General features: G+C 45.1%; 1 protein-coding gene across 1 annotated transcript in view; it reads right to left on the bottom strand.

Moving 5' to 3' along the window:
• Positions 1–22,594, bottom strand: part of LOC142310436 (uncharacterized) — a 38,919-nt gene that overhangs the window by 14,901 nt on the left and 1,424 nt on the right. Inside the window, exon 4 of the mRNA XM_075347962.1 lies at positions 12,960–13,050. Within this exon, the coding sequence (XP_075204077.1) occupies positions 12,960–13,050 (91 nt within the window). The remainder of the gene's footprint in view (positions 1–12,959; positions 13,051–22,594) is intronic.

Here is a 22,594-nt window from a genome sequence, read left to right as displayed (position 1 = left end):
GTCTGTATGTATGTATATATGCAGCAGAGCAGTATGCGTGTCTGTATGTATGTATGTATATATGCAGCAGAGCAGTATGCGTGTCTGTATGTATGTATGTATGCAGCAGAGCAGTATGCGTGTCTGTATGTATGTATGTATATATGCAGCAGAGCAGTATGCGTGTCTGTATGTATGTATGTATATATGCAGCAGAGCAGTATGCGTGTCTATATGTATGTATGTATGCAGCAGAGCAGTATGCGTGTCTGTATGTATGTATGTATATATGCAGCAGAGCAGTATGCATGTCTATATGTATGTATGTATGCAGCAGAGCAGTATGCGTGTCTATATGTATGTATGTATGCAGCAGAGCAGTATGCGTGTCTATATGTATGTATGTATGCAGCAGAGCAGTATGCGTGTCTATATGTATGTATGTATGCAGCAGAGCAGTGTGTGTGTCTATATGTATGTATGTATGCAGCAGAGCAGTATGTGTGTGTCTATGTATGTATGTATGTAGCAGAGCAGTGTGTGTCTGTATGTATGTATGTATGCAGCAGAGCAGTATGCGTGTCTGTATGTATGTATGTATGCAGCAGAGCAGTGTGTGTGTCTATATGTATGTATGTATGCAGCAGAGCAGTGTGTGTGTGTCTGTATGTATGTATATATGCAGCAGAGCAGTATGCGTGTCTGTATGTATGTATGTATATATGCAGCAGAGCAGTATGCGTGTCTGTATGTATGTATGTATGCAGCAGAGCAGTATGCGTGTCTGTATGTATGTATGTATATATGCAGCAGAGCAGTATGCGTGTCTGTATGTATGTATGTATGTATGCAGCAGAGCAGTATGCGTGTCTGTATGTATGTATGTATATATGCAGCAGAGCAGTATGCGTGTCTGTATGTATGTATATATGTAGCAGAGCAGTATGCGTGTCTGTATGTATGTATGTATATATGCAGCAGAGCAGTATGCGTGTCTGTATGTATGTATGTATGCAGCAGAGCAGTGTGTGTGTCTATATGTATGTATGTATGCAGCAGAGCAGTGTGTGTGTGTCTGTATGTATGTATATATGCAGCAGAGCAGTATGCGTGTCTGTATGTATGTATGTATATATGCAGCAGAGCAGTATGCGTGTCTGTATGTATGTATGTATGCAGCAGAGCAGTATGCGTGTCTGTATGTATGTATGTATATATGCAGCAGAGCAGTATGCGTGTCTGTATGTATGTATGTATATATGCAGCAGAGCAGTATGCGTGTCTATATGTATGTATGTATGCAGCAGAGCAGTATGTGTGTCTGTATGTATGTATGTATATATGCAGCAGAGCAGTATGCGTGTCTGTATGTATGTATATATGTAGCAGAGCAGTATGCGTGTCTGTATGTATGTATATATGCAGCAGAGCAGTATGCGTGGCTGTATGTATGTATGTATGCAGCAGAGCAGTATGCGTGTCTGTATGTATGTATGTATATATGCAGCAGAGCAGTATGCGTGTCTGTATGTATGTATGCAGCAGAGCAGTATGCGTGTCTGTATGTATGTATGTATATATGCAGCAGAGCAGTATGCGTGTCTGTATGTATGTATGTATGCAGCAGAGCAGTATGCGTGTCTGTATGTATGTATGCAGCAGAGCAGTATGCGTGTCTATATGTATGTATATATGCAGCAGAGCAGTATGCATGTCTGTATGTATGTATGTATATATGCAGCAGAGCAGTATGCGTGTCTGTATGTATGTATGTATATATGCAGCAGAGCAGTATGCGTGTCTGTATGTATGTATGTATATATGCAGCAGAGCAGTATGCGTGTATGTATGTATGTATATATGCAGCAGAGCAGTATGCGTGTCTGTATGTATGTATATATGCAGCAGAGCAGTATGCGTGTCTGTATGTATGTATGTATATATGCAGCAGAGCAGTATGCGTGTCTGTATGTATGTATATATGCAGCAGAGCAGTATGCGTGTCTGTATGTATGTATATATATATGCAGCAGAGCAGTATGCGTGTCTGTATGTATGTATATATATATGCAGCAGAGCAATATGCGTGTCTGTATGTATGCATGTATGTATGCAGCAGAGCAGTATACGTGTCTGTATGTATGTATATATGTAGCAGAGTAGTATGCGTGTCTGTCTGTATATATATATGCAGCAGAGCAATATGCGTGTCTGTCTGTATGTATGCATGTATGTATGCAGCAGAGCAGTATACGTGTCTGTATGTATGTATGTATATATGCAGCAGAGCAGTATGCGTGTCTGTATGTATGTATGTATATATGCAGCAGAGCAGTATGCGTGTCTATATGTATGTATGCAGCAGAGCAGTATGCGTGTCTGTATGTATGTATGTATATATGCAGCAGAGCAGTATGCGTGTCTGTATGTATGTATATATGCAGCAGAGCAGTATGCGTGTCTATATGTATGTATGCAGCAGAGCAGTATGCGTGTCTGTATGTATGTATATATGCAGCAGAGCAGTATGCGTGTCTGTATGTATGTATATATGCAGCAGAGCAGTATGCGTGTATGTATGTATATATGCAGCAGAGCAGTATGCGTGTCTGTATGTATGTATATATGCAGCAGAGCAGTATGCGTGTCTGTATGTATGTATGTATATATGTAGCAAAGTAGTATGCATGTCTGTATGTATATATATATATGCAGCAGAGCAATATGCGTGTCTGTATGTATGTATGCATGTATGTATGCAGCAGAGCAGTATACGTGTCTGTATGTATGTATATATGTAGCAGAGTAGTATGCGTGTCTGTCTGTATATATATATGCAGCAGAGCAATATGCGTGTCTGTATGTATGCATGTATGTATGCAGCAGAGCAGTATGCGTGTCTGTATGTATGTATGTATATATGCAGCAGAGCAGTATGCGTGTCTATATGTATGTATGTATGCAGCAGAGCAGTATGCGTGTCTGTATGTATGTATGTATATATGCAGCAGAGCAGTATGCATGTATGTATGTATGTATGTATATATGCAGCAGAGCAGTATGCGTGTCTATGTATGTATATATGCAGCAGAGCAGTATGCGTGTCTGTATGTATGTATATATGCAGCAGAGCAGTATGCGTGTCTGTATGTATGTATATATGCAGCAGAGCAGTATGCGTGTCTGTATGTATGTATATATGTAGCAAAGTAGTATGCATGTCTGTATGTATGTATATATATGCAGCAGAGCAATATGCGTGTCTGTATGTATGTATGTATGCAGCAGAGCAGTATACGTGTCTGTATGTATGTATGTATATATGCAGCAGAGCAGTATGCGTGTATGTATGTATATATGCAGCAGAGCAGTGTGCGTGTCTGTATGTATGTATGTATGCAGCAGAGCAGTATGCATGTCTATATGTATGTATGCAGCAGAGCAGTATGCGTGTCTGTATGTATGTATGTATATATGCAGCAGAGCAGTATGCGTGTCTGTATGTATGTATGTATATATGCAGCAGAGCAGTATGCGTGTCTGTATGTATGTATGTATGTATATATGCAGCAGAGCAGTATGCGTGTATGTATGTATGTATATATGCAGCAGAGCAGTATGCGTGTCTGTATGTATGTATATATGCAGCAGAGCAGTATGCGTGTCTGTATGTATGCATGTATGTATGCAGCAGAGCAGTATGCGTGTCTGTATGTATGCATGTATGTATGCAGCAGAGCAGTATGCGTGTCTGTATGTATGCATGTATGTATGCAGCAGAGCAGTATGCGTGTCTGTATGTATGCATGTATGTATGCAGCAGAGCAGTATGCGTGTCTGTATGTATGCATGCAGAGCAGTATGCGTGTCTGTCTGTCTGTATGTATGTATGTATGCAGAAGAGCAGTATGCGTGTCTGTCTGTATGTATGTATGCATGTATGTATGCAGCAGAGCAGTATGCGTGTCTGTATGTATGTATGCAGCAGAGCAGTGTGTGTGTGTGTCTGTATGTATGTATGCAGCAGAGCAGTATGCGTCTCTGTCTGTATGTATGTATGCAGCAGAGCAGTGTGTGTGTGTGTCTGTATGTATGCAGCAGAGCAGTATGTGTGTGTCTGTCTATATGTATGTAGCAGAGCAGTGTGTGTGTCTGTCTATATGTATGTATGCATGCAGAGCAGTATGTGTGTGTCTGTATGTATGTATGCAGCATAGCAGTGTGTGTCTCTGTATGTATGCATGTATGATGTGTATCTATGTATGTCAGTGTATATGACTGTATAGATTTGTCTGTTTATATGTATTTTTGTGAGTTTGTCTTTAAATATGTATATGTACGTGTATGTATCTGTGTGTGTCTGCGTGTGTATGGGACCCACTGAGACTCTTCCGCCCGGGGCCCACAAAAACCTGGAGCCGGCCCTGCCTGCGGTGATGAAGTCCCGCCATCCCGACCTCAGCGCTGTCACTGTCCTCCATGGTCGCCGCTTTTCACATCACCTTCTCTCGCTTCCGACCCGAGACTGACTAGCGGTGACGTCACGGGCCTCTCGCGATACTTGGTGTGAAGGCGCCGGTCATTGAACTTAGTGACAGGGGCTGTCAGTGTGCTGGAGATCAGCGCAGGTAATGTACCTCGCTGACAGCAGCACTTGTCATGCCCTGCAGTGACCTGGGCTGACCCATTGATGTTAGCTCAGGTCACTGCATTGCTCTCCCAGCCAATGGGGAACATCCTGCTCTTCATTGACTGGGACAGTGTGGATCGTCATGGCAACCCCTTGGATTACACCAGACCTGGATTTGTTTTTCATTCTAATAAATTGGTTAAAGAGGGAATGTTTTGGGGAGTGTTTTTTCAAATAAAAATGTGTTTGTCGTCTATTTTTTTTATTACTGACTGGGTTGGTGATGTCGGGTATCTGATAGACGCCTGACCTCACCAACCCCAGGGCTTGATGCCAGGTGACATTACACACCTGGTATTAACCCCATATATTACCCCGTTTGCCACCGCACCAGGGCGCGGTATGAGCTGGGGCGAAGCACCAGGATTGGCGCATCTAATGGATGCGCCACTTCTGGGGCGGCTGCGGCCTGCTATTTTTAGGCTGGGGAGAGTCCAATAACCATGGACCTCCCTAGTCTGAGAATATCAGGCCCCAGCTGTCTGCTTTACCTTGGCTGGTGATCCAATTTTGGGACCCCTACGTGTTTTTTTTTTTTAATTATTTATTTAATTTAAAATAACAGCGTGGGGTGCCCTCAGTTTTGGATTACCAGCCAAGGTGAGGTTGCCAGCTGTGGTCTGCAGGCTGCAGCCGTCTGCTTTACCCTAGCTGGCTACAAAACTAGGGGGAACCCTACGTCATTTTTTTTTTTCATTTTTTTGGCTAAATACAAAGCTAAGCACCCCTTAGTGCCACATGAAAGGCACCAAAGGGTGCTCCACTTTTTCTCTCCACTTTTTCTCTCCACTTTTTCTCTCCACTTTTTCTCTCCACTTTTTCTCCGTTCTTTTTCTATGGTCGGTCTACCCATTAGCTATGCCATGCATACTGTAGCTCTACACCTACTGCACATGTTACTTTATGATTGACATCTCTTTCGTACCAGAGCTGTCTAAGTCTACTCTGACCCCATATTTGTCATTACTATATTGTCCTTGTACTGTATTATGACATTTGTATCATGTGTTTCATTTCTTGCTGTGTTGCAATTTTTTTGCTGCATCCCAATTGTACCTCTACATTGTTCGAGTTTATGTTATTGTTCTCTCACTCTTATGTGATACTGATTATTGTCATTTTTCATGATTACATGCAGATAAGTCCAATCTGACGAAGGCTCAGGCTGAAACGTCATTTGTAACTTGTTTTGGACAAAAACATATATGCTTATGAAAAAAAATTTTTTCTTAATACGGACCAATAAAGAGTGATTTTGCATTACTATCCGTTGTGACTTACTGACTTAGTCTGGGAGATTTAGAGTGCTGAGGTTACTCACTAATTTTATCTATTATTACCTCTGAGCACCTATATACCAGTGAGCAGAGCTTCCTCTACAGTAGTTCTCCTGATTAGGCATGCCCTTACCTCATGAGCAGGGCATTGCAGCTTTGGTAGCAACCATTACGACATGGACTCTGCTGCTGTGGACCCGGGGAGAGTGAGTGCAGATTCATTGCACCCACACTCCTCACATGAAGGGTCCGCACTCCTAGAAAATGGGGGATACGTTCCCTGAGTGTCTCCCCCCATATTCTAGACGGTCCAGAGTCGTCGTGGGACCCCTTTATTTTTTTTCTTACAATAAATTGGTGAAAGAGGAAATGTTTTGGGGACTGTTTTTTCAAATAAATTTCTTTTGTCGATTTTTTTTTTTTGTTAGTACTGACAGTTTATGATGTTGGGTATCTAATAGATGCCATGACATCACAAACTGCTGGGCTTGATCTCAGGTGACTTTACAGCTAGTATCAACCCGATTTATTACCCCGTTTGCCACTGCACCAGGGCACGGGATGAGCTGGGGTGAATCGCCAGGATTGGCGCATCTAGTGGATGCGCCACGTCTGGGGTGCCTGCTATTTTTAGGCTGTGAAGGCCCAATAACTATGGACCTTCCCACCCTGAGAATACCAGACCACAGCTGTCCGCTTTACCTTGGCTGGTGATCCAATTTGGGGGGGACCCTACTTTTATTGTGTAATTATTAATATTTATAAAATAATTATAAAAAAGAGCCTGAGGGGACCTCCACATTGGATCCCCAACCACGGTAAAGCTGCCAGCTGTGGTTTTCAGGCTACAGCCGTCTGCTTTACCCTAGCTGGCTATCAAAAATGGGGGGACCCAACGTCATTTTTTTTTTTAACCATTTTTTAAATAGAAAAAATTAATGGGCTTCCCTGTATTTTGATTGCCAACCAAGGTAACGGCAGGCAGATGGGGGTGGCAACCCATAGCTGTCTGCTTTATCTGCGCTGAGAATCAAAAATACCGCGGAGCGCTACGTAATTTTTTTAAAGATTTATTTTTACAGCACTGTGATGTCTAGCAATCAAAATACAGGGAAGCCCATTTTATTTTTAGTTATTTAAATAAATAATTAAAAAAAATATATATGGGCTCCCGCTGCATTTTTTGTATTGCTAGCTAAGGGTAATCCAAGCAGCTACTGGCTGCTAACCCCCACTGCTTGGTGTTACCTTCACTGGCAATGGAAAATCCAGGGAAGCATTTTTTATTTTTTTTGCCAAAAAATTACAAAAAAAAAGGACGTGAGCTTCGCCATATTTTTGTATGCTAGCCAGGTACAGCAGGCAGCCACGGGCTGCCTCCAACCCCCAGTTGCCTATTTGTACCCGGCTGGGAACCAAAAATATAGGGAAGCCCGTTTTTTTTTTAATTATTTCACTTATTTCATGAAATAATTAAAAAACAAATGACGTGGGCTTCGCCCCATTTTTGTGTCCAGCCGGGTACAACTAGGCAGCTGGGGATTGGAATCCGCAGCACAGGTTAGCCCGAGGTTTCTGGGCCCCTCTACTGCGGATTTCAGTCCGCAGCCGCCCCAGAAAATGGCGCTCTCATAGAAGCGCCATCATCTGGCGCTGTATCCAACTCTTCCAACAGCCCTGGAGCCGGGTGGCTTGTTGGGTAATCATGAGTTAATACTGGCTTTGTTTTACTAGCCAGTATTAAGCCAGAGATTCTTAATGTCAGGCACGTTTGACCCGGCCATTAAGAATCTCCAATAAAGGGTTAAAAAAAACACCACACAGAGAAAAAAATACTTTAATAGAAATAAATACACAGACACATTAGAGACTCCATCTTTATTACCCCCTGTCAGCCCTCCACGATCCTGCTCTTCTGTCTTCTTTCTTTCTAGTGTAGTAGTAGTGACGATTGTAGTGAGGATGAGATTCACCAGCTCATCACTTGGGGCTGGGGAACCTCATCCTCACTACAATGCTCACTACAATCCTCACTAGTGTAGTAGTAGTGACGATTGTAGTGAGGATAAGGTTCACCAGCTCATCACTTGGGGCTGGGGAACCTCCATCCTCACTACAATGCTCACTACAATCGTGCAGCCTTCACTCCGTGAGTGATCAGTGCTGGCTGTCAGCGGTAACAGCGGTAACGCTGACAGACGCGTTACCATAGCAACGGTGCTCTCGGAGCCGCGGTTAGCGGTGACATCACCGCTAACTGCGTTGCTATGGCAACGGTGATCTCCGTTAATGACCGGCTGTGACAGCCGGTCCCTAACGGAACGGGGAGTCGACCGTGTGCTAGAGCATGTCGCCGGTACACGGCGATACACATATGTGCACCGTGTACCGGAGAGATGCACTCGCAGGTCCTACATGACGTGTCATAGTCATGTGACCAGTCTGTAGCCAATGAGATAATAGCCACGTGACTGGTCACATGGCTATTCTGACGTCACGACAGGTCCTGCATCTCTGCTGGCAGTGCCGGTCACGGGAGGATTCAGCAATCATCGGATGGAATAGCGGCAGGAGACAGAGTGCAGAAGGGATCGCGAGGACCGGTAAGTGTTATGGCAATGTTTATTAACTGTTTGTGTACATTTATCATGCATTTTTATGTGTTTGTGATTGCCTCCCATTCTAGCCTATACGTTCGAGTTCGGTTCGTCGAACGTTCGACGAACCGAACTCGAACGGGACCCCGTTCGGCGAGCCGACCTCGAGCCGAACCGGGACCGGTTCGCTCATCTCTACTTAAGACGGAAAGACCCACAAACAAGCAAGACCTGAAGGCTGCGGCTGTAAAGGCCTGGCAAAGCATTAAGAAGGAGGAAACCCAGGGTTTGGTGATGTCCATGGGTTCCAGACTTAAGGCAGTGATTGCCTCCAAAGGATTCGCAACAAAATATTGAAAATAAAAATATTTTGTTTGGGTTTGGTTTATTTGTCCAATTACTTTTGACCTCCTAAAATGTGGAGTGTTTGTAAAGAAATGTGTTCAATTCCTACAATTTCTATCAGATATTTTTGTTCAAACCTTAGAATTAAACGTTACAATCTGCACTTGAATTCTGTTGTAGAGATTTCATTTCAAATCCAATGTGGTGGCATGCAGAGCCCAACTCGCGAAAATTGTGTCACTGTCCAAATATTTCTGGACCTAACTGTATATACATACATATACATATGTACATACACACACATATATACACACACACATTACATATTGTATTACATATTTACAATGTATTAGTTTTTTGTGTTCAGAAGTTGTATCCAATAAATATATTTTATGTTATATCTAAATTTCTTGATTATTGTATCAGAAAAATTATTAAATGTCTGATGTTCACATTGTACTACAATACATTTTTCACTTAAATATAAGCAATATACTAAATGTTATTATTTAGTATGTTTTTGTTGAAAACTGTTTGCCACTTAGTGGATTACATAGTGTTATATATAATATGTAAGTGGCAAAAAACAGTTTTCAACAAAAACATAGTAAATAACATTTGTGCAGTCTACGAATTTGTTCTAAGAAATAGAATTGCTTCCATCAGATCCTCCTTCGCAGATGACCTTGAATCTGACCTAATAATTTTAAGGCTAGAGAACAACCTCTCTTGGAGGCAAAGCTGTAACCACATGGGCAACATCTCTAACAATTTCCGGGTATAAAGGAATGGCCTCATGCACAGTCAGTTTTGATGGTTGAATTTTTCTATTTCTTTGAGAGCAAGTGAAAAGTTTTACTGAAATCTGATCAATCTGCTGCTATAGGAGACTGAGTGAAATCTTTTTCCTTGCGGAAATGCTTTGCCTGCTCCATGTCATCCAAATACTTGTCAAGGTTAAACTCCTCATCTGATGAGGATAAAGAAATGGCAGCAGTAACACTGTCAGGACCCAAGTCCTCCTGCGCCTGGTAGCCCTGTAGTCGCTGATCCTAACTGCTACCTCACTCAAAGCTTCTTTTCCTTTAGTAAGCTGTTGATCATCAAGCAGTATACGATGACTTGGGTCCAAATAAACAGCTGCCAGAAGAAGTTTATTTTCCAATAGCTGTGTCTCTCTCAGTTTCATTGAAGCAGAAATGCCATCTGCGATTAAACCTCCTCTTTGGGACAGGCAAAATAGCAAGTTCTTCCAGTCCCTTATGAAAATGCCAGGGGCCAAATCCTCAGCTTGTAATTTTTTAGTCCAAGTAAACAGGTGATTAAGCAATTCCTTCAATTCAGCCACCTGTGTCCATTGACCTTCATTTAAGGTTACTTGAGGGTTCACCATATCTATAAGAAACAATTTTAGTTCAAGCAATCGCTCAGTCATTAAATAAGTGCTGCCTCACCGAGTGGCTTGATCAACAATTGCCCTTTTCCCAGCACGTCTCTTCAAGATGAAATCAATTTTAGGGGTTCTGGTGGCAATAACCAACTTCCTCACTTTTCCAATTAGATTTTCAGCATGTCCGCCCAGTTTCACACATCCGGCTTTTCGCCAGTTTGGCGGATGCGGCGCACCCCAGTACAGTACGATACAGTACAGTGGCAGCGCCGCAACTTCCGGGTCACATGCTTCGGTCACATCACAGCATGTGACCGGTGTTTGTCACGCTGCCACTGTACTATATACACTGTACTGGAGTGCGCCGCATCCGCCAAAAAGCCGGATGTGTGAAACCGGGGTCCCTCTTGCAGACTATAGGGGGCTTTTACACGCTGCGATATCGCTAACGATTTATCGTCGGGATCACGGTGTTTGTGACGCACATCCGGCGTCGTTAGCGACATCGCAGTGTGTGACACCTCTGAGCGACCTAAAACGATCGCAAGAGAGACAAAAAAATCGTTGGTTTTGGAGAGGTCGTCCAAAAACCAAATATCATTGTCTGCTTAGTATCGATGTTGTTCCTCGTTCCTGCGGCATCACACATCGCTATGTGTGACACCGCAGGAGCGACGAACATCTCCTTACCTCCGTCCACCGCCATTGCAGAAGGAAGGAGGTGGGCGGCATTTTCCAGCCGCTCATCTCCCCCGCTCCTCTGCTATTGGATGGCTGCCGTGTGACGTCGCTATGACGCCGCCCGAACCGCCCCCTTAGAAAGGAGGTGGAACGCTGGCCAGAGCGACCAGGTATGTGCAGTGGCTGACCAGCTATGTGCGTGTGACGCTGCCGTAGCGATAATGTTCGCTACGGAGCGATCACACAATATCGCAGACACGATGGGGGCGGGTGCTATCACGCGCAACATCGCTAGCCATTGCTAACGATGTCGCAGCTTGTAAAGCACCCTTATGTCTTATTACCAGCTGCAGAGTGTGCACAACACAGCACATGTGATGAATATGAAAGTGTTTTGAAGCAACTTCAACAAGATCATCTAATCTAAAGTATAATTTTGCTGTTCTTCTGTTGTAATATCTGTTTGTTCCTCAGTTACATGAACAGCACTGTGGCCTTCCATCTCTAACATACTAAATCCTACATTTTCTTCTAGCTGTTGTTCATTACACTCATTCATCAGTGTAATTGTACTTATCATGTGTGAAGCATTGTCCGTTACAATAGCAAGAACCTGTTATTTTTTGAGTTGGTAATCTTGCAGAACTTTTTCCACTAAGGCCTGGAGAAACTGGCCGGTGTGATGAGCTTTAGTATCTGTTACTGCCAGTGTCTTGCTAACAATTTCTTTCTTGTTACAAACATATCGAACATTGATGGCAAAATAATTCCGTGAAATGCAGTGACTCCGGGCATCCCAGCAAAGGCAATGGGTTTCAAGATAGGACATTCAGACACATCCTTTTGTGAGGATCCTCACAAAGAATGAGCAGTTTGTGTGGCCTTTAATCTGCTTTTGCAAGCATTATTTATGAGCTCAAAAACCTTTCAGGTAATGCAGTTTTTTAAAAAGCTGATCTGCTTTTGCAGCTGACAAATGTATCCTCAAAAAAACGCAGCAAAAATGCGGTGTGTGAATGTAGCCTCAGATCAGGAATAGAACAGCCATTTAAAGGACATTTCATAACTTTCCCAAATTCCTATTAAAAAATATTCAGCACATTCTGCACTGCACTACTGTCCCCAATTTATTATATATTTTAGGAGTCGGAGTCGGTGCATTTTATACCGACTCAGACTCCACAGCCCTGGTTTTATCAATAGGGATTTTGATTTCCAAATATAATGCAAAATTTACTTTCATCTGAAAAAAACACCTTGGACCACTGAGCAACAGTCCAGTTCTTTTTCTCCTTGGCCCAGGTAAGATGCTTCTGGTATTGTCTATTGGTCATCAGTGCCTTGACACAAGGAATGCGATACTTGTAGCCCATGTCCTGGATACGTCTGTGTGTGGTGGCTCTTGAAGCACTGACTCCAGCAGCAGTCTACTCCTTGTGAATCTCCCCCACATTTTTGAATGGCCTTTTCTTAACAATCCTATCAAGGCTGCGGTTATCCCGGTTGCTTGTGCACCTTTTTCTACCACAAATTTTCCTTCCACTCAACTTTCCATTAATATGCTTGGATACAGCACTCTGAACAGACAACTTCTTTAGCAATGACCTTTTGTGGCTTACTCTCCTTGTGGAGTGTGTCAATGACTGCCTTCTGGACATCTGTCAAGTCAGCAGTTTTCCCCATGATTGTGTAACCTACTGAACCAGACTAAGGGACCAATATGAATGCTTTGGAAGCCTTTGCAGGTGTTTTGTGGTAACTATTCAAATTTTCTGAAATAAAGACTTTTAGGTTTTTATTGGCTCGAAGCCATAATTATCAACATTAACAGAAATAAAAACACCTGACATAGATGGCTCTGTGTGTAATGACTATATAATAATATATACGTTTCCCTTTTGTATTGAATTACTGAAATAAATTAACTCTTTGATGATATTCTAATGTATTGAGATAAAATTGTATTTGTGATTTCTCTGGATTTAGTGGTCACTACTCACCTGTGCGGTTATCTGTAGGAATCTCCTCTTTACACTGCTCATCACCCCTCACATATGTCTCTGTAGTATTAATATGGGTTAGATCTTCACCCTGAAACAAATATTGTAAAAGTCAAAGACAGACGAAAGAGTCGCTTGAAATGATTAAGAAGAAAAGAAAAGATCATAAATGACCATAACGATCAAAACTGACAGCAGTAGATATCAGAGTTGCAGGTCTCCTGTATAATCCAACGTGTCACCTCCTAATTGTAACCAGCAGTCTCCATAACCAGAAAATTGTGAGAAGATCCAGACAACATCTAATGTCTATGATCAGCTTTATCCTGTCATCTCCACTAAGTATAAACCATACACTGAATGGCCACATTAAAGACACTCAAGCAGTAGCGTTGGATTTACTTTGGCATTTAGGAGTTCAGCAATTTAGAGTGTCAAACATTCTAGGTGATGATATAGTTCTGCAGGATTACAGGCCCACGGGGACATGAAAGCGACTTACATTTACCGAAAACTAGACCGAGGAGCTGACAGGCACTGAACATCCCATTCTACCTCGTCCCAGAGATGCTCTGTAGGACACAGATCTGAGGACCGTGAAGGCCGAGGAGGCAAGAACAAGTAACGCGCCCTCCTCCTGCTTGTAAGACGCTCTGCTATACTGCACTATTACATCCATACAGAACAGCAATCTGATCGATCTACAGATCTCATGGTGATGTGGATAGTGTCACCATATTAAAGACATATCCCTACACAAGAATCTATTTTGTCTGATGAAGATCCAAGTATAGGGGTCGAAACTTTACATTTTTTGGATTGCCTGTTTAATAAAGTCCTTATATTCATTTTTGGTGTGGCAAGTTTTCTTGTATCTAATGACAGGTATGAACCCTTTTGAGCACCCATAATTCCAAGTGTGCCAAGAACCATATTCTGAAAGACAAAGCAATGTCATATTGCTCACATAAAGAAGTGAAGGATCCTGGCACCCTCTGGAGAGAATTGCTGTGTGATATAAAGTTTCAGTTGTGAGGCTCTAAGATAAACTGTTATTACAGGACCCTGATGCAGATTATTGTCATTATATGGTGAAAGCTCTGGTAAATTATAACCACTTTTATGTGAATGTCATAGGAGAAAAAGTATCTGGGCAGGAGAGAGTTACAATGGGCCAGCCCTGCAGTTGGGCAGGGGAGGGTTACAAAGGGTCAGACATGCAACTGGGCAGGGGAGGGTTACAGAGGGTCAGCCCTGCAGCTGGGCAGGGCAGAGTTACAGAGGGTCAACCCTGCAGCTGGGCAGGGAAGAATTACAGAGGGTCAGCCCTGCAGCTGGGTAGGGAAGAGTTACATAAGAGAAGAGAAAAGTATTCATCACCTCACCAACTCCAATAAAGGTATAGAAAAGGTCATGCACAGAGTTTCAGACCGACTTCCTGGGTAAAGAAGGGAATTTTGTTTACTTACCGTAAATTCCTTTTCTTCTAGCTCCAATTGGGAGACCCAGACAATTGGGTGTATAGCTTATGCCTCCGGAGGTCACACAAAGCATTACACTTAAAAGTGTAACCCCTCCCCTCTGCCTATACACCCGCCCGTGCATCACGGGCTCCTCAGTTTTGGTGGAAAAGCAGGAAGGAGGAAACTTATAAATTGGTCTAAGGTAAATTCAATCCGAAGGATGTTCGGAGAACTTAAACCATGAATCAAGAACAATTCAACATGAACAACATGTGTACACAAAAGAACAACAGCCCGAAGGGAACAGGGGCGGGTGCTGGGTCTCCCAATTGGAGCTAGAAGAAAAGGAATTTACGGTAAGTAAACAAAATTCCCTTCTTCTTTGTCGCTCCATTGGGAGACCCAGACAATTGGGACGTCCAAAAGCAGTCCCTGGGTGGGTAAAGAATACCCCGGTAATAGAGCCGAAAGACGGCCCCTTCCTACAGGTGGGCAACCGCCGCCTGGAGGACTCGCCTACCTAAGCTGGCATCTGCCGAAGCATAGGTATGCACCTGATAGTGTTTTGTGAAAGTGTGCAGACTCGACCAGGTAGCCGCCTGACACACCTGCTGAGCCGTAGCCTGGTGCCGCAATGCCCAGGACGCACCCACGGCTCTGGTAGAATGGGCCTTCAGCCCTGAAGGAATCGGAAGGCCAGAAGAACGGTAGGCTTCAAGAATTGGTTCCTTGATCCACCGAGCCAAGGTTGACTTGGAAGCCTGCGACCCTTTACGCTGGCCAGCGACAAGGACAAAGAGCGCATCCGAGCGGCGCAGGGGCGCCGTACGAGAAATGTAGAGCCGGAGTGCTCTCACAAGATCTAACAAGTGCAAATCCTTTTCACATTGGTGAACTGGATGAGGACAAAAAGAAGGTAAGGAGATATCCTGATTGAGATGAAAAGGGGATACCACCTTCGGGAGAAATTCCGGAACCGGACGCAGAACCACCTTGTCCTGGTGAAACACCAGGAAGGGAGCTTTGCATGACAGTGCAGCTAGCTCAGACACTCTGCGAAGTGATGTGACTGCCACTAGGAAGACCACCTTCTGCGAGAGGCGAGAAAGAGAAATATCTCTCATTGGCTCGAAAGGTGGTTTCTGAAGAGCCATTAGCACCCTGTTCAGATCCCAGGGTTCTAGCGGGCGCTTGTAAGGGGGGACTATGTGGCAAACCCCCTGCAGGAACGTGCGTACTTGCGGAAGCCTTGCTAGACGCTTTTGAAAAAAATACAGAGAGCGCCGAGACTTGTCCCTTAAGAGAGCCGAGAGACAGCCCCTTTTCCATTCCGGATTGAAGGAAAGACAGAAAAGTGGGCAAGGCAAATGGCCATGGAATAAAACCCTGATCAGAGCACCAGGATAAGAAGATCCTCCACGTCCTGTGGTAGATCTTGGCTGACGTTGGTTTCCTGGCCTGTCTCATAGTGGCAATGACCTCTTGAGATAACCCTGAAGACGCTAGGATCCAGGACTCAATGGCCACACAGTCAGGTTGAGGGCCGCAGAATTCAGATGGAAAAATGGCCCTTGAGACAGCAAGTCTGGTCGGTCTGGTAGTGCCCACGGTTGACCCACCGTGAGATGCCACAGATCCGGGTACCACGACCTCCTTGGCCAGTCTGGGGCGACGAGGAGGGCGCGGCGGCAGTCGGACCTGATCTTGCGTAACACTCTGGGCAGCAGTGCCAGAGGAGGAAAGACATAAGGCAGTTGAAACTGCGACCAATCCTGAACTAAGGCGTCTGCCGCCAGAGCTCTGTGATCTTGAGACTGTGCCATGAATGCCGGGACCTTGTTGTTGTGCCGGGACGCCATTAGGTCGACGTCCGGCTTCCCCCAGCGGCAACAGATCTCTTGAAACACGTCCGGGTGAAGAGACCATTCCCCTGCGTCCATGCCCTGGCGACTGAGAAAGTCCGCTTCCCAGTTTTCCACGCCCGGGATGTGTACTGCGGAGATGGTGGAGGCTGTGGCTTCCACCCACAGCAGAATCCGCCGAACTTCCTGGAAGGCTTGCCGACTGCGCGTGCCGCCTTGGTGGTTGATGTATGCCACCGCCGTGGCGTTGTCCGACTGAATTCGGATCTGCCTGCCTTCCAGCCACGGCTGGAACGCCTTCAGGGCTAGATACACTGCCCTTATCTCCAGAACATTGATCTGAAGGGAGGACTCTGGCTGAGTCCAGGTACCCTGAGCCCTGTGGTGGATGAAGACCGCTCCCCACCCTGACAGACTCGCGTCCGTCGTGACCACAGCCCAGGATGGGGGCAGGAAGGATTTCCCCTTCGACAAAGAAGTGGGAAGAAGCCACCACTGAAGGGATGCCTTGGCTGCCCGAGAAAGGGAGACGTTCCTGTCGAGGGACGTCGATTTCCTGTCCCATTTGCGGAGAATGTCCCATTGAAGCGGACGCAGATGAAACTGTGCAAATGGAACTGCCTCCATTGCTGCCACCATCTTCCCTAGGAAGTGCATGAGGCGTCTCAAGGGGTGCGACTGGGCTCGGATGAGAGATCGCACCCCTGTCTGTAGTGATCGTTGTTTGTCCAGCGGAAGTTTCACTATCGCTGGGAGAGTGTGAAACTCCATCCCGAGATATGTCAGCGATTGTGTCGGTGTCAGTTTTGACTTTGGGAAATTGATGATCCACCCGAACCTCTGGAGTGTCTCCAGAGCAATGTTCAGGCTGTGTTGGCATGCCACCCGAGAGGGGTCCTTGACAAGAAGATCGTCCAAGTAAGGGATCACTGAGTGTCCCTGAGAGTGTAGGACTGCAACCACTGTTGCCATGACCTTGGTGAAGACCCGTGGGGCTGTTGCCAGGCCGAAAGGCAATGCCACGAACTGAAGGTGTTCGTCCCCGATGGCGAAACGCAGGAAGCGCTGATGCTCTGGTGCAATCGGCACGTGGAGATAAGCATCCTTGATGTCGATTGAGGCTAGGAAGTCTCCTTGGGACATCGAGGCGATGACGGAGCGGAGAGATTCCATCCGGAATCGTCTGGTTTTCACGTGTTTGTTGAGCAGTTTGAGGTCCAGGACGGGACGGAAAGATCCGTCCTTTTTTGGTACGACAAACAAGTTGGAGTAAAAACCGTGACCCCATTGCTGAAGGGGAACGGGGATAACTACTCCTTCTGCCTTCAGAGAGTTCACCGCCTGCAGAAGAGCATCGGCTCGCTCGGGGGGCGGAGATGTTCTGAAGAAACGAATCGGAGGACGAGAATTGAACTCTATCCTGTAACCGTGAGACAGAATGTCTCTCACCCATCGGTCTTGGACATGTGGGAACCAGGCGTCGCAAAAGCGGGAGAGCCTGCCACCGACCGAGGATGCGGTTTGGGGAGTCCGCAAGTCATGAGGAGGCCGCTTTGGGAGCGGTTCCTCCGGCGGTCTTTTTAGGACGTGCCTTAGACCGCCATGAATCAGAGTTCCTCTGATCCTTTTGAGGCCTGTTGGACGAGGAGAATTGAGACCTGCCTGAGGGCCGAAAGGACCGAAACCTTGATTGTACCTTCCGTTGTTGAGGTCTGTTAGGTTTGGACTGGGGTAAGGACGAGTCCTTACCCTTGGATTGTTTAATGATTTCATCCAATTGCTCGCCAAACAGGCGGTCGCCAGAAAACGGCAAACCGGTTAAAAACTTCTTGGAAGTAGAGTCTGCCTTCGATTCACGTAGCCACATGGCCCTGCGGACTGCCACTGAATTGGCGGATGCTACCGCTGTACGGCTCGCAGAGTCTAGTACCGCATTCATGGCGTAGGACGCAAACGCCGACGCCTGAGAGGTTAATGACACAACCTGCGGAGTCGCGGCTCGTGTGAGTGCATTAATCTCAGACTGACAAGCTGAGATAGCTTGTACTGCCCATACGGCAGCAAATGCCGGAGCAAAGGACGCGCCGATAGCCGTTTGGGAAACCTAAAATGAAATTTCTCCTGCTGAGAAGCTGATTCCTCAATCGGAAGGGGTGGAGAAGAAAGATCTAACACCTGATTGATTGACGCTATAAGGTCGTTTACTATGGCGTCCCCTTCAGGCGTATCAAGGTTGAGCGCGGCGTCAGGATCAGAGTCCTGATCTGCCGCATCTGCTTCATCCTCCAGAAAGTCCTCATGCTGAGACCCTGAACAGTGTGATGAAGTCGAGGGGCGCTCCCAGCGAGCCCGCTTCGTCGGTCTGGGACTGCGGTCCGTGTCGGAGTCCTCCCCGTGGGACCTATGAGTTGACCCAGGAGCTCTTTGCTGCTCCGACCGAGGGGGGCATGGGGGCAATGAATCAACAGTGCCCGGGGCCTGTGTTACAGGTCTGGACTGCAAAGCTTCCAGTATCTTAGCAGACCATCTATCCATAGACTCAGAAAGTTTGTCAGCAAATACTGCAAACTCTGTCCTTGTCACCTGGACAGTGGGGGCCGGAGGTTCCACCTGGGCCGGGGGTCCCACCAGTGGCTGAGACTCCGGCTGAGTGAGTGTCACAGGGGCCGAGCATTGCACACAATGAGGGTAGGTGGAACCTGCAGGAAGCATTGCCGCACATGAGGTACAGGTTGCAAAGTAAGCCTGTGCTTTGGTACCCTTGCTTTTTGCAGACGATATGCTGTTTCTCCTCTTAGAATAATCAGTGAGGGTATATAGCCAAACGCTAACAGTGAGGCCGTACAGAGTAAATGTATACACTATAAGCATATAAATATACAATTCGGCACCCAGGGGGACCAGCACCTAGTAACAGGTGCTGCTTACCGACCGCTCCCAGCGGTTGTGTGACCACCAGATCCCTGCCTGGGCCTCCCAGAGCTGTGGAGCTCAGTTGTCTCCCCTCTGAAGTTCTCCAGCGTCTTGTAGCAATGGCTGCCGGCGTTCAGAGAGGAGGAGGGGGCCGTGGGCGTGCCTGTAAAAGTGCGGGAATCTGGTGCCCCACGGTGCTCAGTGAGGGGGGAGGAGGATACAAAGTATGCTCCTGCCCTCAGCGCTGACGTCCAGTGCAGCGTCCCGCCCTTACCCCTGACTGGCAGGCCCGGGGGCGGGAATATGCGGCACTAGGCCGCAAAAGCCGGGGACTAAAGTTATAAGCGCGGCCGGCAAACAAGCGCGGCCAGCGCGGTAGTCCCGGCGCACTAACACACCCAGCAGCTGCTGCAGTCCTTCCACAAAGCAATAAAACTGAGGAGGCCGTGATGCACGGGAAGGTGTATAGGCAGAGGGGAGGGGTTTACACTTTTAAGTGTAATGCTTTGTGTGACCTCCGGAGGCATAAGCTATACACCCAATTGTCTAGGTCTCCCAATGGAGCGACAAAGAAATCCAATTTAAAGATGAAATAAGTATACCCAGCACTAACAGTGGAACGATGCAAAAATATGAAAACATCACGTTTATTTGAAAGATTAAAATTTCAAGTAAAAAGAAGGTATGTACAACCAGGCTATGCGTTTCAAGCTAAACATCTCTTAATCATGACAAAAGTCTACAAGTAAGTGATCATATATACAAAAAAGAGGACAAAAGGAAATGCTTGGGTGTGGAATGAGAATCACCCAGCCACAGGCAAAATTTCAGATTAACTATTAAAGTGCCTGCATTCAAGATCAGACTAAATATATATAAGGAGTAAATCAACATCAGAAAAACTATCAAAATCTCCCAATAGTGTGCTAATAGAAGTTTAAAAAAATATCAATATACACGAAAAAATATGGCCGAACCAGGGGGGGTGTGATAAGGAAGGATGAGGACATTGTGCTTCTAAACTGACCCTGAAGTCTATAAGTGGCTGAGACACTGAAGTACAGCCGGTAAGACTTGGGACCAGGTCAGAAATCTGGTAAGGAAGAAAGAAAATCAACTGTAGAGGTTCTGAGCCGGAAGACCAGAAAAATAGCGGTAGGTTTTTAGGGAAAATAAGATGGCAAGAACAACGACTACGAGGAACACAGACTTGGGAGTTTTGAAAAACTCTAGATAGCAAAGACAATGCACATATGATACATTGAGAGAGGGCAGCATTGAAAAGGAGTCAGGAGAGATGGAGGGCCAAAGAATACACAGGTCTGCGACTAAAAAGCTGTTTGATTATTTACATCTAATTTCCATGTATTTTGGTGTGCTGAAAATGAAAAAAAATATTGAAAAAAAATCCTGGACGTCAGGATTTGCCACAAAATGCAAAATTCTCTTCAAATTTATTAAATTTTTCATAATTTTTCTTTTTTTATTTAGGGTTTTGAAAGTCAAAATGACTATTAATTCACATCAATGCATTGAAGATATATAATGCCAAAAAAATATAACTTTAAAAAAAAAGAACTTTCAGAGTGAGCTAATGAAACCAGCATCAACATTTTGCAATCTGAATGAGCGGGCTTGTTTCAATTGTTTTATCTTTGTTCTCGCCTGTCCACACTTTTGAATCTCAGTTCGTGTTAGCTCTTCATATTCAACCGTGTTTCCCAAAATTAGCATTATGGCTCAGCGGAAGTGTATTATTTCGCCTGACAGTTTCTGTTACGTTTGTGGTGAACATACAGTGTTAAAGCAACAGCTGAATATTACAGACTTTGTGAATAAAGTATACTTCGCATATTTCGGACTAAAGCTTGTAGATCAAGATAAAGTTTGCGCGCCTCATAAAGTGTGCAAACTGTGCGTTGAAGACCTCCGAAATTGGTTCAAGGGTAAGAAAGTTACGGGATTCATACAGTGCTGGCCAAAAGTATTGGCACCCCTGCAATTCTGTCAGATAATACTCAGTTTCTTCTTGAAAATGATTGCAATCACAAATTCTTTGGTATTATTATCTTCATTTATTTTGCCTGCAATGAAAAAACACAAAAGAGAATGAAACAAAAATCAAATCATTGATCATTTCACACAAAAGTCCAAAAATGGGCCAGACAAAAGTATTGGCACCCTTAGCCTAATGCTTGGTTGCACAACCTTTAGCCAAAATAACTGCGAACAACCGCTTCCGGTAACCATCAATGAGTTTCTTACAATGCTCTCCTTGAATTTTAGACCATTCTTCTTTGGCAAACTGCTCCAGGTCCCTGAGATTTGAAGGGCGCCTTCTCCAAACTGCCATTTTCAGATCTCTCCACAGGTGTTCTATGGGATTCAGGTCTGGACTCATTGCTGGCCACTTTAGTAGTCTCCAGTGCTTTCTATCAAACCATTTTCTAGTGCTTTTTGAAGTGTGTTTTGGGTCATTGTCCTGCTGGAAGACCCATGACCTCTTAGGAAGACCCAGCTTTCTCACACTGGGCCCTACATTATGCCGCAAAATTTGTTGGTAGTCTTCAGACTTCATAATGCCATGCACACGGTCAAGCAGTCCAGTGCCAGAGGCAGCAAAGCAACCCCAAAACATCAGGGAACCTCCGCTATGTTTGACTGTAGGGACCATGTTCTTTTCTTTGAATGCCTCCTTTTTTTTCCTGTAAACTCTATGTTGATGGCTTTTCCCAAAAAGCTCTACTTTTGTCTCATCTAACCAGAGAACATTCTTCCAAAACGTTTTAGGCTTTCTCAGGTAAGTTTTGGCAAACTCCAGCCTGGCTTTTTTATGTCTCGGGATAAGAAGTGGGGTCTTCCTGGGTATCCTACCATACAGTCCCTTTTCATTCAGACGCCGACGGATAGTACGGGTTGACACTGTTGTATCCTCGGACTGCAGGGCAGCTTGAACTTGTTTGGATGTTAGTCTAGGTTCTTTATCCACTATCCGCACAATCTTGCGTTGAAATCTCTCGTCAATGTTTCTTTTCCTTCCACATCTAGGGAGGTTAGCCACAGTGCCATGGGCTTTAAACTTCTTGATGACACTGCACACCGTAGATACAGGAACTTTCAGGTCTTTGGAGATGGACTTGTGGCCTTGAGATTGTTCATGCTTCCTCACAATTTGGATTCTCAAGTCCTCAGACAGTTCTTTGGTCTTCTTTCTTTTCTCCATGCTCAATGTGGTACACACAAGGGCACAGGACAGAGGTTGAGTCAACTTTAATCCATGTCAACCGGCTGCAAGTGTGATTTAGTAATTGCCAACACCTGTTAGGTGCCACAGTAAGTTACAGGTGCTGTTAATTACACAAATTAGAGAAGCATCACATGATTTTTCAAACAGTGC

Source organism: Anomaloglossus baeobatrachus, chromosome 5 (genome assembly GCF_048569485.1).
Source record: "Anomaloglossus baeobatrachus isolate aAnoBae1 chromosome 5, aAnoBae1.hap1, whole genome shotgun sequence".
In the NCBI taxonomy this organism is placed as follows: Eukaryota; Metazoa; Chordata; class Amphibia; order Anura; family Aromobatidae; genus Anomaloglossus; species Anomaloglossus baeobatrachus.
Note: the sequence above shows the minus strand (reverse complement) of the source record. Positions and strands in the feature narration are given on the sequence as shown.